We start from the raw sequence: 19,766 nt of genomic DNA, 5'->3' as shown, positions 1-19,766 counted from the left end.
GATTATTTTTTCTATGTTGAATTAAAGCTTTCCAAATTAAAAGTTTTTGGAACATACTCTTAATAAATTGGAGCCTGTCTGATTTCTACTTAGAGATTTTTTTAAAAGGCTTTGAAAGCATGGGATAAAAAGTAATGGTCTCTATTTCATTCTTTCAACTATAGAAGTGGGTAAATAATATTTTATTTATTTATATATGCTTTTATGTTTTGAAAAGTTCATATGATTTAGAATAACCTTGTATTTGTGAAGTGAATCAACATTTTAAAAAAGTTATGTATTTATTTTAGAGATAGCATGAGAGAGGAGAAGGGCAGAGGGAGAGGGGGAGAGAGAGAGAGAGAATCTCAAGCAGACTCCACGCTGAGTGTGGAGCCCAGCACGGGGCTCGATCCCACAACCCCGAGATCATGACCTGAGCTGAAATCAAGAGTTGGATGCTCAACCAGCTGAGCCACCAGGCACCCCAAGTGAATCAACATTTTTATTTAGAAAAGGAATTTAATTCCAATCATACATCATGTGCTTTATCTTTTTTTTGACAGAGTGTAAGCACTCTGAATGGTCTTCTAGTCTCTCAAGTGCTTTCCACTGTTTTAAAATAATTACAAAATATGATATATAGAACGTTGAAGACTTGACATTTTTCTTCATGCATTTATCTATATCTACTTTTAAAAATATCTAGCACAAAATAAATATTACTCTCATTTTCAGGATTGTCTAATATGATGTCAGATGGTGAATTTCTGCGAACTAGTTGTGGATCTCCAAATTATGCAGCACCTGAAGTCATCTCAGGCAGGTAATAATAGATCAGTGGAGAGTAAGCTCTTTATAATCTTTTGTTCATTCTAATAACATTTAATTAAAATACATTCTGTTCAGAGAATGAGATTGTTAACATAATAGGAACAAATTGTCCCTTTAATTTTTCCATTGTTGAAGAGAGAATAGTCATATTAAACAATCTTTTTAAACATTTGGTTCAGATTTTGTTATATTTAAGGAGTTCTTCCATTAAAAAAATGACTAAAACAAATCTTGATTTTCTTCATTTTGGAAAAGTACAGATAAGAGAAAGCATTTGTTAAATTCAAGCTACTGTCATTATTTACTTATCAGACAGTCCTTAAATAATAATTTACATATTCTTTTATAAGGTACTATATAGAGTATCATTTTATGTTTTGTCTTTAGAAGAATGAGGTTTTTCAGGGACAGTATTGTCATTTCATGAAATTAAACTGTATAAGTAGAGATTGAAACGTATTTGTATATTCAAAAAATGTTTATACAGACTGCAGTGGTAAGCTGAAGATTTTTTACGGTGACCAATGTCTGATTTAAAAAGTTAACAGAATTCTCTGAGAGAAAGTAAAGGAAAGGTCGTATTGCCAGGAGCAGGTGTAGGAGGTTTGGACGAGTACAGCAAATGATATAAATGACAGACGGCAGTCTTTTGAAATGGATCGTTTTCTTTTAGTCGGAATTGTACAGATCGTTACCTCAGACCCAGGTTTGAGTTTGTCAGGGGGTATCGGAGGCATTTTAGTACCGCAGAAAGGGGAGAGAAAAAAGGAATACTATTCCGGCATAGGTTACGTGGAGCAAAGCTAATCTTCGTCCCACGAGCTAACCTAACAAGTGATTAGAATGAAAGTCATACTCAGGATAATGGGATAAAGGACAAATACTGTCGAAGGATTGCTGCAGGACCAGTCAGGTACTTTAATGTTTCAAATACTCTTTAAAATAGGCATGTCAGAGATAAAAATTCTATTTTATATGCATTTTCTTTCTTGTAGTTTTGTGGTAAAATGATTTAGCCTAAACACTATAGTATTATTTTTTCAAGTTTATGGTCATTTACTTTGATGTTTCCATAAAAAAAATCAACCATGGTAAGTTTTATATTTTTTAATTAGTCAAAAGGTAAGTTCAGTGAGTTTGCCACAGATAAAGAAAAGTACCACTTTCTCTTGGAAAACGAATAGTAACTGCTGAGACCAGTGCTCTATGGCGAGCAAGCATTGAGTGTTGGGGTGTGGCCATGGACTTCATTAAAGGCTTGCAAATCAATATACACCGAGTCTAGGCCATGTGTGTACAGAATCAGGGTATACGTGGATGAGAAAAAGTGGCACTTGCGTTTCAGGTTTGCGTTGTCATCTTTTTTCTTAGATTGTATGCAGGTCCTGAAGTTGATATCTGGAGCTGTGGTGTTATTCTGTATGCCCTTCTTTGTGGCACCCTCCCATTTGACGATGAGCATGTACCTACGTTATTTAAGAAGATCCGAGGGGGTGTTTTTTATATCCCAGAATATCTCAATCGTTCTGTTGCCACTCTCTTGATGCATATGCTGCAGGTTGACCCCCTGAAACGAGCAACCATCAAAGATATAAGGTGATTCTTCTTTTTGTTATTGTTAAGTACATTTTATAGTATTAATAATAGTACCACTAATTGAGTGCCTGCTTTATGTCAGACTCTGTAATGCTTATTGTATAGGAATTTTTATTTCCTTTTTACACAAACCTGATCATGTCACTCATCTTTTAAATATTTCAGATTGTTTCCCATACTTTTTACTTGAGGTGGCAAATCCTCTAAGGCCCTTCCTAATGAGGCTCCGTTTGCTACTCGTGAAGTCTCCTGCACTCACCACTGCACCACTGGTACCAGTGCTTCAGCTACACTGAGCTTTCCCTTGTTCCTCAAACATAACATATTTTATGCCTCCATGTTCTAATTGATATTACTGCCTCTGATACCATTTCTGTCTTTTTTTGACCTGACAGATTTCCATTCGTCCTTTAAAATTCTGCTTACGTATGACCTCTTTTGTGAAATCAATTCTGATTCCTCTAGGCCATGTTCATTGCTTCCACTTCCATGATTTCCATGTTTTGTTTATGGTTTTTTTTTCGTTATCATTTCGTATGTAGCTGTTATTACTCAGTGCACGTTTCTCCAGTCCTAAATTGTAACTCCATAAAGGTGGTAGAGAGAGTGTCTTACTCCTCTCAGTACACACAATGCTAGACGGCCCATGAATGTAGTATATGCTGCAAAACTATTTGAATAAATTTTAAACAGAATACAGACTGAGTTTTATGTATTTTACATATGGTTGATGAGATAAAGCATTTAAAGTTTTAAGATTTTGAATCCAAAAATAGCTGCTAGCACTGTGAAGGATTTCCTGTTATGTGAGAAACTTTGGAACTTGCAGTGGCTGCTGTTACTGTGAATATGACCTTTATATAGCACACACAAGCCATGATAATTCAGTACCTTCTACTCTTTACTTAGCAGGTTATGTTTCTTAGAGGTTTTTTTGTTCTTAGCGAACATTTCGTCATGTTTCTTAGAGGTTTTTTTGTTCTTAGCAAACATTTCGTCAGTTACTTATTTACAAACACGTTGTTTTGACATCTTTCCAGAATCTCTGCTCTTCATAAGCCGAAATGGCTGTTTAGAGACCTATGACTCCTAGAATGTTTAAATGATGACTTTTTTTATGCAGTTGCTGCTGATTTCTTAGACTGCAAGAAGGACCTGATTCTTTTTGCATTTGTACACTGTTTTCTTCTCCCCGCCTTTCTTAAGCACTTGAGGCCTCAAACATAAAATAAATGTGTAATTGTAAATTAGCACCAAGTTTAGTTATGCAAATAAACTTAGCAGGAAAAAAACCTTTTGTGTTTATAGTTCTTTTTCTCTCTCTCTCTCTCTCTCTTTTTTTTTTTTTTTTAGAAGTAAGTTCTACACCCAGCGTGGGGCTTGATGGGGCTTGAACTCACAACCCTGAGGTCAAGAGTCACATGTTCTACTGACCTAGCCAGCTAGGTGCCTCAGCCACTTAATTGGCGTTTCCTTAGAAAGAAAATTAGATATGCCTCCTGTGAGTTATTCATTCTATAACTGGAAGCCTGCATCTCCCTCTCCCCTTCACCCATTTTGCCCATCCCCCATCCCCCATCCCCCCTTGTTTATTCATACCTTTTTTAAGATTCCACCTATGAGTGAAATCATATGATATTTATTCTCTCAGATTTATTTTACTTAGCATAATACCCTATAAGTCCATTCATTTTGTTGCAAATGGCGCAATCTCTATCTTTTAAGGCTGCACAAGTACTCCATTGTATATGTATACCACATGTTCCTTACCATTTGTCTGTTGATAGACACGTTTTTCCATATCTTAGCTATTGTAAATAATACTGCAATAAACATAGGAGTGCTTATATTTTTTTGAATTAGTGTTTTTGTTTTCTCTGGGTAAATACCCAGTAGTGGAATTATTGGATCATATGGTATTTGTATTTTAAATTTTTTGAGGAACTTCCGTACTGTTTTTCACAGTAACAATACCAATTTACATTCCCAATACCAGTGTGGGATTCCTTTTTCTCTGCATCCTTGTCAACACTTATTATTTCTTGTCTTTTTTATTTTAGTCACTCTGGTGTAACGTGATATCTTGTTGTGGTTTTGATTTGCATTTCCCTGATTACAGAGGTTGAGCATCTTTTCACCTGTCTGTTGGCTATCTGTATGTCTTCTTTGGAAAAATGTCTATTCAGGTCCTCTGCCTGTTTTTTAATTGTTGTTTTGTTTTGTTTTTTGGTGGTTGAGTTGCATAACTTCTTTATATATTTTGAACATTAATCCCTTATTGGATATATAATTTGCAAGGATCTTATCCCATTCAGTAGGGTGTCTTTTTGTTTTGTTGATGGTTTCCTTCGCTGTGCAAAAGCTTTTTATTTGATGGTTAATTTTTGCTTTTGTTCCCCTTGCCTTAGGCGACATATTTAGAGAAATGTTGATATGGCTGGTGTCAGAGACATTACTGCCTGTGTTTTTCCTGGTAATTTTATGGTTTCAGATCTCACATTTAGGTCTTTAATCATTTTGAGTTTATTTTTGTGTATGATGTTAGAAAGTGATCCAGTTTCATTCTTTTACACGTAGCTGTCCACTTTTCCTAGCACCATTTATTGAAGAGACTGTCTTTTCTTCATGGCATATTCTTGCCTCCTTTGTCATAGATTAATTGACCATATAAGCTTAGGTTTATTTCTGGGCTCTCTATTCTGTTCTGTTTATATGTCTATTTTTGTGCCAATACCACTGTTTTAATTATAACTTTATAGTATATCTTGAAATCTGGGATTATAATACTTCCAGCTTTATTTTTCTTTCTCAAGATTGCTTTGGCTATTTGAAGTCTTTTATAGTTCCATACAAATTTTAGGATTGTTCTAGTTCTGTGAAAAATGCTGTTGGTATTTTGATAGGGATTGCATGGAATCTGTAGATAGCTTTGGGTAGTATGGACATTTTAACAATACTAATTCTTCCAGTCCCTGAGCATAGTCTTTCACTGCCTTGGTTAAATTTATTCCTAGGTATTTTATTATTTCTGGTGCAGTTGTAAATAGAATTGTTTTCTTAATTTCTCTTTCTAGTACTTTGTTATTAGTCTATAGAAATGCTACTGCTTTCTAAGTGTCCTGCAGTTTCACTGAATTTATTCTAGTAGTTTTTTGGTGGAGTCTTTAGGATTTTTTATGTATAATGTCATGTCATCTGTGAGTAGTGACAGTTTAACAACTTCTTTACCAATATGGATGCCTTTTATTTCTTTTTCTTGTCTGATGCTGTGTCTAGGACTTCTAGGACCATGTTGAATAGAAGTGGTGAGGGTGGACATCCTTGTCTTATTCCTGATCATTGAGAATGATGTTAGCTGCAGGTTTTTCATATATGGCTTTTATTATGTTGAGATATGTTCCCTCTGAATCCACTTTGTTGAGAGTTTTATCGTGAATGGATGTTGAATTTTGTCAAATGCTTTTTCTGCATCTGTGAGATGATCATATGATTTTTATTCTTTGTTTTGTTGTGGTATATTGATTCATTTGCAAATATTGAATCATCCTTGAATCTCCCAGAATAAATCCCACTTGATTGTGGTGAATGATCCTTTTAATGTGTTGTTGAATGTGGTTTGCTAATATTTTGTAAGGATTTTTGCATCTTTGTTCATCCAGGGATATTGCTGCTAGTTTTCTGTTTTTGTGGTGTATTTGTCTGGTTTTGGTGTCAGAGTAATACTAGCCTTATAGAATGCATTTGGAAGCTCTCCTTCCTCTTCTATTTTTTGGAATAGTTTGAGGAGAATAGGTATTAACTCTTCTTGAAATGTTTGGTAGAATTCAATTGTGAATCCATCTCATTCTAGACTTTTAGTTTTTGGTTACAGGTTCAGTTTTGTACGCTAATTTGTTCTGTTTCGATTTTCTATTTCTTCCTGATTTAGTTTTGAAAGATTGTATCTTTCTAGGAATTTATCCATTTCTTCTAGGTTGTCTACTTCGGTGGCATATAACTTTTTATAATATTTTCTTATAGTCCTTTGTATGTCTGTGGTGTTGATACCACTCCTCTTTTGTTTCTGATTTTGAGTCTTTTCTCTTTTTTTCCTGATTGTTCTGGCTAAGGGTTTATCAATTTTGTTTATCTTTTCAAAGAACTGTCTCTTAATTTTATTGATTTTTTATTTTTTACTTAAAATTTCTTTTTAAATTTATTTAAGTAATCTTTACACCCCATGTGAAGCTTGATCTCAACAACTCCAAGATCGAGTCACCTGCTCTTACTGGGCAAGCTACGTGCCCCTTACTGGTTTTTTTCTATTGCTTTTAAACTTTTATGTCATTTATTTCTGCTCTGATCTTTATTATTTTCTTCAACTCACCTTGGACTTTGTTCTTCTTTTTCTAGCTCCTTTAGGTTTAAGTTTAGGTTGTTTATTTGAGCGTTTTCTTATTTCTTGAGGGAGGGCTGTATTGCTGTATATTTTCCTCTTAGAACCGCTTTTGCTGCATCTCAATGGTGTTGGATTGATTTTCATGTGTCTCTGTAATTCATTTAAGTCATTTAGTCTTAAGTGCCAAATTGAATATCAGGTAATAGTGATAGAAAGACTTAATTTCTGATGGCTGTGTAGTAACCTGTGGGAAATGAACTGATTTTTTCTCAGGTGAACCCTCACAAACATTCTGGTTACTCCTTATCTTGATAGAGTTAATTCAGAAACTGACTCCTCAAATTAGAAGCTGAGTATGACTTTTTAAGTGGCAGTTATCGTATGGTAAAGAATTATGGTCCTTTGTGTAAATGAATGAATTAGAAATAAAAATTTAGATTATTTCCCTATTATTTTTTAAACATTTATTTCCATTATTGATATAATTCACATACCGTAAGTTTGTCCCTTTAAATTGTATAATTCAGTGGTTCTTAGTATATTCACAAAGTTGTACAGTCATCAGCATTTTCTAATTACCTTAAAGAAACTCTATACCCGTTAGCAGTCATGACCCACTTCCCCCTCCTTTTATCCCTTGGAAGCCAGTAATCTGCTTTCTGCCTTTATGGATTTTCCTCTTCTGGAAATTTCATAAAAATGGAATTCTAAAGCATGTAGCCTTTGGAGTCTGGCTACTTTCACACAGCATAATGTTTTCAGGGTTCATTCATGGTGTAGCATGTATCAGTACTTCATTCCTTTATTCTTTAAAAATACTCCATTGTACAGACATACTACATTTTGTGTATCCGTCCATCAGTTAATGGATACTTGAGTTGTTTCCACTTTTGGGCCCTTAAGAACAATGTTCCTATGCACATATATGTGCAAGTTTTCTATGGTCACATGTTTCCATTTCTTTTGGATGTATGGCTTGAGTTTGTAATTTTTATTGCTATTCCTTTTGTTAGTGATTTTACTAAACTAATTCCACAAATTTTGTACTTTTTGTCATGGTTGGCCACTGAAATCTCTGCTTAGTTAGCTTACTGGTCAGCTTATTATTAGAGCTTTCCTTAAATTCCTTGATCTAATAAGTCTCCCCCTTTGCTGAGTGACTCCATGTGCATGTTGGAGTATGTCTTCATTGCTCCAAAGAGAAGCTTGTAACTCTGATTTAGTCTTCACTCCGCATTAGCAGAGAGCCTCAAATTCAGCCAGTCATTAGAAATGAGGGTCTTTCTCACACAGCCCTGAATATGTGCATGGCCTTCTTGAGTCCCAGGAATATATCAAGTATTTCAAAGACAGTGGAACTCCTATTCCCGAACTTTTCATTTTAAGGTTTTCGGTTAGCTTCTTGTTTGCTCCAGCAATTACTGTCTCTTTAGGCATCTGGGATGTCACAGTTGCCATTGGTTGTTTTTGACAAATGTCATGGGAAGAAGGCTGTTTGCAGTGAGGGAACTCTGAATCAGGTCAGAAAAAGACGAGACTTGCAAAATGGCGATTTATTTCTAGGGAACTTCCAGACACGTCAAATAATGACAGTTCTCTGAGGATAGGACTTTTGGAGAATTCTAAACCTATTCTGTTCTAATTCTAAACCTATCTCACCCTTACTGGTTTCTAGGCCGCTGGTTTTCTGGGCTACCAAGATTGTGAGACTGTTGGTTTTCAAGGCTACCGTAGAAGTGGGGAAAGGGAGATGAATATAGGGCAACTTAGAATGTCTCAAATCTCACTGTTGTTACTGAGATCAGTTATTTTCTTGAGTAAATACTTCTCAGATTGTTTCAGGATTTTGGTTAATTTCCAGGGTTCTGGAAAAGTTGATTTTGATGAATTTTGCTAGTAATCTGAATGCTTTTATGGGAGAATGAGTTTTTGGAATTCATTCAGAAGTGCTCATCTTCCCTATTTGTCGTTAATATTTTAAAAATGTTAGATGTATAATCTGTTTCTGTTGAAAAAATATATTACATTTTTTATTACTAAGTCTTCAGTGCTTAGTATGATACAGGGAATAAACACATTAATGAATTAATTTTGGTTTTCATACTTTCTGTATTCGTCATTTATTTATTCTGCATTTATTGAACATTTACATTGTGTTGGGAAATGGAATACAGCTAAATAAGGTATGGTCCCTGTTTCAAGGAGCTCTGAGTTTGGTGGGTAAGATTAAGAAAAAATCAACCCCCAGGGGCGCCTGGGTGGCACAGCGGTTAAGCGTCGGCCTTCGGCTCAGGGCGTGATCCCGGCGTTATGGGATCGAGCCCCACATCAGGCTCCTCTGCCATGAACCTGCTTTTTCCTCTCCCACTCCCCCTGCTTGTGTTCCCTCTCTCGCTGGCTGTCTCTATCTCTGTCAAATAAATAAATAAAATCTTAAAAAAAAAAAAAAAGGAAAAAAAAAAAGAAAAAATCAACCCCCAAAAGAAAGTGTGAGTATTACAATAGAAAGATCTGCTAGAAGCTATAGAAGATTCATCTTTGTATCTTCCTCAGGGCCTGGCACACCATCATTTCTCACTTGGACTATTGCACCAGCATCATCAACATTATCATTATGTTTGCCTTTTCGGTTTCTATATCACAAGCAGGATGATCTTTAGGGAATGCAAATTAGATCATGTCACCCCTGTCTCTGTAAAGTCTTTCAATGATTTTCATCAAGCATAGGTTCTAGCCCCAGACTCTTTCTTCTAGCCTATAGCTGTCAGAAATATTTGATAGCTTTTGCTCCTCCAACCTGCAACTCCTGCTTTCGTGGTAATGGCCTCAGTCCTGTTCCTGGAACATGGCACAACTCTTTCTTGTCTCAGTCTTCACATACATTGTTTTTTGTGCTGGGAATACCTGTTTCCCAGCTCTTTGCTCCCAGCTGACTTCTAATCATTCTGGTATCTGCTTAAATATTACTCAGTAACTTCCCTAATTACATGGCTCCCATTGTGATTTATATGTTCTTATTTTACCCCTGTGTTTTCCTCTTAAAATCTTTATCACAGGATTTTCATATTTGTGTATTTGAAACTATATTTATTTTTGTGAATATTTGTTTTATCTGTATTCAGCTAGAATATAATTTCTGTAAGGAGGAGTGTCTTTTTGCCATAGTATACCCTTAGTTAATATTCATAAATGAAACAGTCAGTAGGAAGAATTCAAGGAAAATATATATTGATCTGAATTTAGCTTAGATGGTGCCCAGTTCTACCATGTAGCAATGCTTGTGCAGTCTCGAAGGAATAGTACATGTTAGATGAAAAGGGGTGGGATGTTCTTGGACAGCAATAGTAGCATCATGTACAAAAGCCCAGAAGTGTGAGAAAATAAGATTTAGGAGACTGATTGTCAGACTTTTTGGTTTTAGTACTCCTTTACAGTCTTAAAATTGAGGATTCCAAAGAGTTGTATTTTTTAATGCCAGTTATATTAGTATTTATTGTATAAGAAATTAAAACTGGGAAACTTAAAAAAATACTTAATTCACTTAAAAATAACAGTAAAGCTACTACATGTTAATCTAAATAACATATGTTTTATGAAAAATAGCCAAAAAGAAAAAGGTGACAAGAGCAGCATAATTTTACATTTTCAGATTCTCTTAAGTGTTGGGCTTACTCCGAGACAGCAGCTAGGTTCTTAGGTCTGCTTCTTCATTCAGGCTTTGCAATATGTTGTATTAGTTGCAGTCTATGAGGAAAATCTGATACCACTCAAATAAGTGGTTGGAAGAGGAGGAACATTTTAACAGTCTTTCAGATAGTTGTGGATATTCTTCTTTGATATTAAGCTAAGGCTTAACTTGTTAGTTACAGTATCAAATGAGAAAACATTTCAGTGTACTTTTGTATTTTATTACATTAAAATCCACTGGTCTCTTTTATGTTTTATGGATATTTTACCTGTGTATGATTCTGTAACATCACGCATTGGTCATTTGGAAAATACCAGGTTATTGAGTTAAAAAGATTTTCCAAATGGTGACATGTTCATTATGAAGTATTAGAAATCATGTTCATTGTTATCATTATAAAGTTATTCGAAAAGTCTTTAAGTCGTAGGAAGTCATCAAACTCATGGAGGCAGATACAAATTATAGAAGATTCTAAAATTTTGCTTGAAAGGTTGAACTTTATCATTGGCAAAAAATACTGCCAGTTGTTTCCTTTGAAGTGACAGGCTCATTTTACTAATTTTTCAGAAAATGTCAGCCAAATACCCAAGTCTGAATAATCATAGTTATTCAAGGGTGGAGGTTAATTAACTTACCCAGGGTCACATAGAGAACAGGTCTTTCTGATTCTGTTATATTTTATTGCCCCATGTCTAAATTATTTGGGACTTACCAAAGCATGTTCTTACAATAGTGTATTGTGGTATTTTTCCTAGAGAGCATGAATGGTTTAAACAAGATTTGCCCAGTTACTTATTTCCTGAAGACCCCTCCTATGATGCTAACGTCATTGATGATGAGGCTGTGAAAGAAGTGTGTGAAAAATTTGAGTGTACAGAATCAGAAGTAATGAACAGTTTATATAGTGGTGACCCTCAAGACCAGCTTGCAGTGGCTTATCATCTTATCATTGACAATCGGAGAATAATGAACCAAGCCAGTGAGTTCTACCTCGCCTCTAGTCCCCCAACTGGTTCTTTTATGGATGATAGTACCATGCATATTCCCCCAGGCCTGAAACCTCATCCAGAACGGATGCCACCTCTTATAGCAGACAGCCCTAAAGCAAGATGTCCATTGGATGCACTGAACACAACTAAGCCCAAATCTTTAGCTGTGAAAAAAGCCAAGTGGCATCTTGGAATCAGAAGTCAAAGCAAACCGTATGACATTATGGCTGAAGTCTACCGAGCTATGAAGCAGCTGGATTTTGAATGGAAGGTAGGAAATTGTAATACATTAAGATCATTTGTAAAAGTTTGCTTTTTTGTTTTTTGTTTTTGTTTTTGGTTTTTTTTTTTGTATAGTAAGCTGCTCTGATCTACTGAGTTGAGTACTTAGGTCAATAAAAGTGTTGTTTTTTTATTTAGATACAAATTTAGTGGTCTTGATGCTTCTGGATGATAAATCCCATTTTTTCCATTAATATACCAAGTGCATTCAAAACTAAACAAAGTTCTGAAAGCAGGAAGAGTTGTTGATGCTGGGGACCTACAATGTTTTTAAATTAGAGACTTGCATTCTTGGCCAAGAAACAGAAAGTAATCAACCTGAAATCACCGGAGAAAATAGTCTACCTATTTCTGTCTGCATCATAGCAATAAAAAGTCATGCGTCTCTGAAGACGCTATGTTTTTACTTTTCTCTCTTTTCTTTTTCCCACTAGCTATAACAGCTAGTGGTCAATACAAATGATAACATCAGGACATGTTTATTCAGTCAACAAATACTTTAGGTTGAGAAAATCTCTTTTATTTGGCTAGTGCTTTTAATCCTTGGTTATGGTGTATTTTTCTTACTCTTAGCCCCCAGTTTTCTTTTTTTTAAATTACTGCTCAAATTCATTGCAATTCTACTTGAGTATATGTGGGAGGAAAAGCATTTTTTTAAAAATTTCAGATATCCTTTCACTCTTGTTCCTTTCTTGAGGACTATGAATGTATTTTTAAAGGAAGAATAAAAATGTTCAAATATACCCTGTATATATTCATTTGACATGTTTGAAACATCTGTCATTTTCATTTTATTTGTGCATGAAATGAATAAACAACATAATAGTTCCTTAAAACCATTTAAAAAACAGATCCCCCTTTTCTTAAGCAATTTAGTTAGAAGACATTAATGTCTTTAAAATTCCATGCTGAAAAAAATTTGGAACTCATTTGATAGATGTTTTGAAAACCCAGAATCATCTTTATCTGAGCTGCAGTTTTCTTCTCTTCACAAGGCAAATAAATAATACTTCTTCACAGGATTATTGAGATACATAAATTTTGTGACAGTACCTGTTTATACTGCCTAATGCAAACCATTAACATGTTAGTTCTCGTTTATTCCTCCTACTCCATATTAATAGGTAAAGGTATTCAAGTTGAGGCTGGGTAACCAGAATTATTGTTGACATTTTAGAGCAGAGGCATAGCTAGAATGAAGGCTAGACTCTGTATAATCTCTGAGTTCCCTTTAAATTTCTGTTGCTCTGCACAGTCAGTCCTGTTAGTGGAGATTAAATAAATATTAAACTGTCATGTGATATAAAAAGATCATTCAGGAATTCCTTCTCTACCCCACCTCTGTCGGTTGTTTCGATATATAAGAATAAGGGAGATATTCTGTAGTTTGTTATTTTTAACATTTTTCCTTAAAAAAGATTTTCCTTTTAGGTAGTGAATGCATACCATCTTCGTGTAAGAAGGAAAAATCCAGTGACTGGCAATTATGTGAAAATGAGCTTACAACTTTACCTGGTTGACAACAGAAGCTATCTTTTGGACTTTAAAAGCATTGATGGTAAGGAAGCTATGCAGGCATGAGCTCTGAGAAGATAAAACTTGGCACTAGTTGACAAGATGTTAAAATCATCTCAAAGACATGGTGGGTAGGTCTTCTATACTGGTTTTTAAGTAATCTAGAGTTAACTAAAAATGCAAGTGAAATGAAAAGGATTGAAGACGTGGAATATCTCTAACCCAGCACCTCTCCTAAAGATGTGCCTCTTTGGCATAAAAAACTCACTTGAAGTGTTGGCTGTGGAACAAAAGTAAGGAATAACAGGAAGGCAGTTTTTACCTAAAATTACCTGATGTTGTCAGGTTCTTTGTTACATTTCTTCATTCATATTTTATTATTGTTAGGATTGTAATATCTAAACTTCTCCGTTCATCAGCTTCCCTCATCCTGATTGGCCAAATGAGCCTCTCCTTATATTCAGGTTGGATTTTGATGCCCTGGCCATTCAGGAGACAAAGGAGTCAGGGAGGTGGTTTGTGGGTTGTGTCTAAGTATTTAGTGGGAGCCAGAAATCAAACCTTTATGAATCAAATGTGCTTGTTCAGTTCAGAGGCCCAAGTGGAATAAAACAGTAAACCAGGGGTCAGGTGCTGGATAGAACCAGAGGAGAACTGAGTTCAGAGTTAAGGAAGTTGTTTTCAGTAGAACAGTTAAATTTTATTCTTGAGCTACCACTGGCTGTCATCAGAATTACCATAATCAGAATTACCCAGAATTCTTATTAAAATGCAGATGGTTGGGAACTACCCCCAGATCTACGAAATCAGAATTTCTAGAGGTGAGTCCTGGAAAACTGGAAATCTTTATTTTTAACAAGATTTTCCTCGCTCCATCCCCAGACAGTGTGTACTAAAGGTTCAGAGCCACTGTATAATGGTAACTTTTATTTTTATTTTAATGATATTTTTTGTTAATATGCTGCAAGAAAATAATCCTTCAGGGATGTGCTTTCTTCAAATGGGATATCAGTTTGATTTCAAGGCTGATGCCAAATACTATTTTGAGAAGGATTTAGGGGTGACATTTTGACTGTTAGTGTTGTGGTTGATGAATGATGTCTGTTATGATTGTGGGAGGAACGGGGTATTGCCACCCCTGCTCTTAAAACTCTGAAACATGACATCCATGAAGTTGCCCTTGTTCAGATATGTTTACTCAGTTTTCTGAATGTAGCATCTTCATAGGAAAGGCGTGGGCAAATATACCTTTCATATAAATTGCTCTTCTTTCATCCATTTCAGATGAGGTGGTGGAGCAGAGGTCTGGTTCTTCAACACCTCAGCGTTCCTGTTCTGCCGCTGGCTTACATAGACCAAGATCAAGTTTTGATTCTGTAACTGCAGAGAGCCATTCACTTTCCGGCTCTCTCACTGGCTCTTTGACGGGAAGCACATTGTCTTCAGTTCCACCCCGCCTAGGCAGTCACACCATGGATTTTTTTGAAATGTGTGCCAGTCTGATCACTACTTTAGCCCGTTGATGATGTTTCTCTAGTTTCTGTCTTTCTGTTATTGCACTGTGAAAATCAGATAGATTCTTAAAATTATTATTTTACTTATGGATATCATATACTCTGGAATACTGATGGAGAGTCATGAATATTTCCAGGGGACACTCAATGCCATTGAAATTACTGAAAACAAGTCTGACATTTTATTTACCTGTAGACATCTGTAATTCTATTTTGCCTATGATAAATTCATGGAGGTGCAGTATCTTTAATTGGTGAACATTGATGAAGATTATTGTTACTTTAAAATTGTAAGTTCACTACAGATGATTAATACACCTTCACTGGTGAATCATCTCAGTCAAAGGGTGGTTTGGCATCACCTCTTTGCTTTACTATTTAATGTAGGTAAATCCAGTTTGGCTTTAAGCTGTGTTTATGCATCCAGTTCTCTTGCACAAGATAAAAAAAAAAAATATATAACAGCAACACAGCCATTAGTAAGATGGTATTTAAATGTTGAAATCTTAAAGGCTGGCCCCCCAAATTTCAGAAGCCAGGTTCTTCTAGTAGTTTTAGCTTTTGCAAATACTGCCTACTGTTTAACAGAAGGGCTGTGGTCCTGAAACAGGTAACTGGTTTCCAGGTTCCTTAAAAACAGCTTATAACCGGCTAGAGGTTTTATTTCGAGATTTCCTTGAATATATTTATCTGAAGAGTCTTCAGTGTTCTACTCAGTATTGGAACATCTGGAATTGCAGCACCTTTTGTGTTTTTCATAAACTTAACATTTTTTTTTAAACTTCATTTTAAAACATGCCTTCAAAACTACCTTTCTCAAATTCTTTTTGGATCTGTTTATTTTTGTATTTCACCAAGTGTGATAAAATAGTTAAAGCAAAATATCAACAGTCCCTTAAAAGAGAACTCTTATCTTTGATTTAATGTATGTGGTGGTGGGGAGTGTGTGCCTATGTCCCCCTGCATCCCGCAATGCTAATTCTTAATCTAAAGTTCAAGTTTGTCATCACAGCCACCCACCTCCCTCACCTTCCCACCACCATTTTGTTGTTTGATCCTTAGTGGCTGATTGAGTTAGCTTTTAAAATCTTTTCTGATTCCCTTTCTTTGTTCTGTATCTTGGTTGCTAGCCATCCAGTTTGAAAACACTGTTCTGGCCCTAAGGGCTTTTGTTACTTCCAAAGCTTGTTAGGCTGTGACCTTCACTGTTGAGGCTGTTAGGGGAGGGAAGCCTTAAACATTAAAAAAAACAAAACAAACAAACAACTCTCTTGAATAAATATATGTGTTGTTTACATATATATGTATATGTATTCACACACCAGTGCTTTTAAAGGAAAACCAAACAGTTTCTTTGTTTTGCTTTGTGCAGGTTTTTTTTTTTTTTTTAAGATTAAAAAGAAACCTATATACAGCAGAGTAGATAATAGCTCATTGCTTATATTGTTTTAGTGAAAGTATTTAATTTTTAAATTATGTGTAATTTATCTAATTTGTATTTATTAATTTGTTTAATGTCATTCACCTAACTTACCCTAGAAAAGATTAAGCTCTTGAAAACAGGTTTCTCTTTGCCAAAAATAATGTTTTCTACCAAGAAGCAAATGAAAATCTTTGGCCAGGTTTCTCTTATGTTTATGGAAGATAAGCATGTCTGTCTTCAAGTAGTTTTGAGTCAGGAGTTTGCCGTGTGTCACATCATATTGGTTTATAGAACTTTTAGCTTTTTAAAAATGGTGTTAAGTAACTTCTAAGTCTGATTTCTTAATATTGAAAGGAATCTTTGCTCGCCAATTTGGGAAAAAGGGTGGGTTTGCATTAAACTTTTAAGTTTAAACCTTTGAAAGATTGCCATCTAGTGGCACCAAAGGGTACTTTTTGTGATTGTTTTTATAGGGATAAGCAGTCCTGCTGTGCTTTATAGATAGGGCATAGTTTTGACCTCTCCAAATGTGTAAATACCTCTTTTGGGAAAAACAGGGCCACCTCATAATATTTGCTTGACTATGATTGACCTTAGAAATAGGAATTAATCTGATAATTCCTTATCCCAAATGACAAAATCCCTAACAATTTTGAAGGTGGAGAAACAGCAAGGAATACAGTGGCATTTTAGCTTTGTTAGTTGAATAAATCAGATACTAAAGCTTCTTCATGTCAAAATTACTTTATATTGGTGATTATGTTTATTGAGAATTAAAAATACTATATACTATTTTCTTATTCTTGCCAGTATTTGTGAATATCTACATTTTGATGGTTATCTGTTGAATTTTAGGAGAACCAGGGTTGCAGTTTTGGTTCTCATATGCTTACGTTTTTAAAGCACAGATACTCTGAATCTAGAAGGCATAGTAAATTGCTTTATATAGAAAAGATATCAGGAGGCTCATTCCAGCATAATAGGGGCTGGAACATTGTCATAGGAGGCTTTTGTTGCTAATGGACAGGAAGAGGGAAAGAATCAGCTGCTAAATTCCCACATTTCAGTCTTGTAAGCTGGTTAATTGTGGATGTGGTATGTGGTTGTTAGATCTGGGGTGGGAAGAATTTCTTCAAGTTAAGATTTTGGAGGAGAGCTTCTATTATTAGGTTATAAAGACTTAGCTACATCATGGAAATGGACTCCATATGGTTCTACAATAGCATTTCCCACACTGTATCCCTGAGGTGCTCTGCTGAAAAATGAGTCCATTGAGCAAATTTGGAAAATGTTATATGCCACACTCCTATTTGAGGATGACAATGGATATGAGCATTAAGGACTTTGAAAAGTCCTTCAGTGAAAAAAAGACAACTTTAACCCTGCTTTGCCCAAAATAAACTACTTTTAAACTTAATATCCCATGGGAAAAGGCAAATTTGAAAATACTGTTTTAGGGAAATTATTTTCCCAGGTTGCTCTAATAAGTAAATTATAATTATATAATCACATATATAAGTGATTATGTGATTATATAATTATAATTTATGTAGGAAAGAATAGAATTAAGATATCTTTTCTCCTTTTCAGTTGTTGGAGAGAATATGGTTCAGAATAAGAAAAATTTCATTTTAACCTGTGGACATACTCATTTTGAGCAAATGCTGGGCTAAACAGAATTTTGTATGTCTGTGGTGTATTTCATAGCACCTTGATTTTCTTAATCAGGTTGTGGTATTGTTTGGTATCTTTGTTGTGTTGAATGGATAGCTGAAAAACCTTAAACCAGATTACTTGTAGAAAAGGCCTAAGAAACAAGTGACTAATGCTTATGGCTCTATGGCTCTGTGGGCAATGAGTCCATGACATTGATTCTTACTTTCAATATGTATAGTCAGTGAACATTTTCTAAATATAGGATACCACATTTCGATCTAATTCCTGTAATCTTTTAAAGTAGGAACAGATAACAAATTGAATAGGGAGGTAGGCAAACTATTTTAAGTTGGGTTTTTGTTTTGATCAACAAACTTTTGGCTCACTTTTGTAACCTCAAGTGTTTGTGTTCCTTGATATTAGCCGTCTGTAACAAGAATCTAGGAGCCTAAATTAATCAGAAGTACCAGTATTTCTCTGTCAGGGGATTGGCTATTTGTTTTACAGACAATTCTCCATTTTCTGCAAATAGGGTTCCCATGACAGTTACATAATTGTGGGCTTGCTTTTTCTTATTCTCTAGCCAGTTTGTACTCAGGGAACATAAATTGTTTTTTTATATTAGAAGAGATATAATTGAGAAAATAATCATAGATAACTGTTACAGGTTTTTTGACTATTTGAATTTATCTGTAGCTTCTATTAATGTGTGGTATACTGAGTTAATATAACCACTGTACCTTCCACTTATAAAATATAAAAGCTTAGAATGTGCCTACCACAGACACGGTATCTTTGTCTATTCACTGGTTAATAATTTAAATCCTGTTAATGGCTGCAAAATCTCAATATCTAAATGCTAACCATGTTCACAGTTTTGTCTGGTTTTGTTTTTAAAGAACTCCACCTTTTCAATCTGGCATTTCTTTACCTGTTCTTCTGTCACTGTGACTTTTTAATTAGGGAAGGTAATTTATTTTAATAATAGTTCTCAGAGGCTCTATTAGAAATTCTGGATGAGGGATATGTGCAATCTGTTAGTAAGTCACACCTATGTTGGACCTCAGTTTGTAACCTCTAAAATGGGAGGAATAGGCTAAAAGCCCTCCGAGGTACCTTTGAGCTTTAAAGTTCTGTCTTTGCATTTTTCATGTGATTTGTGTTAGTGTTCACTTTTTATATATTTAGAGGTTTTATACTAGTGTGAGTGTTCTATATGTGTTTGGTGAGGCATTTTAAAGGTATATACTTGAAAAAAAATTTACAGCTGACCTCTGGAATACAAATGGCAAAGATCATCCAGAAAACCAAACACATTAAAACATCCCGTGCACTTGGCATAAGCAAAATATTACTAATTTGAAGTATTGGAAGTGTTCCATACATTTCTATAGTGATTTTTAGATCAGGAGACCATATCTATTAACTTAGTTAATACCCTACAGTAACCTTGTGAGGTATAATCATTTTCCAGTTGAGGAAGCAGGACCACAAAGCTCTTCATAAAGCTTTAATGCCATACAAGTATTCAGCGATGATCACTGCTCTTTCTATGCCACCTTCCTCCAGGGAAGAACGGTATGAATCACTGAAACATCTGAGTAGTTGAGTAATACAGATAAACACAGATGTATTGCTTTCAAGTCTTAGTGTGACATAAAGTAGTCTTAACTGAATATTCCTTAGTTGAATTATTTGAACCGGTTGATTGTAATAACTAAGTAAAATTATCTGAAGTATTTATGATTAGCATATTGATATTTATAAGTACTTCTGAGTTATTGAGGGTGCTTATAAAATACTGAAGAAACTTTTAGGCATGACTCTTCCTTTAATTTTATTTACATGATCCTTGTAATACAGTCTTTTATAAAGAGTAAAACTAGCCCTAGCCCCTGTCTTAAATTATCAT

The 19,766-nt window shown here is 35.0% G+C and overlaps 1 protein-coding gene across 2 annotated transcripts in view; it reads left to right on the top strand.

The window, feature by feature from the left end:
* PRKAA2 (protein kinase AMP-activated catalytic subunit alpha 2) overlaps nt 1-17,627 on the top strand; it is a 67,148-nt gene extending 49,521 nt beyond the window's left edge. The window contains exons 5-9 of one of the 2 annotated variants that reach the window (XM_040627257.1): nt 718-805; nt 2,185-2,409; nt 11,231-11,735; nt 13,178-13,304; nt 14,546-17,627. In XM_040627257.1, coding sequence (XP_040483191.1) covers nt 718-805; nt 2,185-2,409; nt 11,231-11,735; nt 13,178-13,304; nt 14,546-14,784 — 1,184 coding nt within the window. In that variant the 3' untranslated portion in view covers nt 14,785-17,627. Of the gene's footprint in view, nt 1-717; nt 806-2,184; nt 2,410-2,574; nt 3,770-11,230; nt 11,736-13,177; nt 13,305-14,545 lie in introns of those variants that run through there. The other variant, XM_040627258.1, reaches the window with a different exon arrangement.
* Nucleotides 17,628-19,766: the final 2,139 nt, after the last annotated feature.

The sequence above is a fragment of the Ursus maritimus genome, unplaced genomic scaffold, assembly GCF_017311325.1.
Source record: "Ursus maritimus isolate PB19 unplaced genomic scaffold, ASM1731132v1 scaffold_12, whole genome shotgun sequence".
NCBI classification, from domain to species: domain Eukaryota; kingdom Metazoa; phylum Chordata; class Mammalia; order Carnivora; family Ursidae; genus Ursus; species Ursus maritimus.
This window is presented reverse-complemented; position numbering and strand designations above follow the sequence as displayed.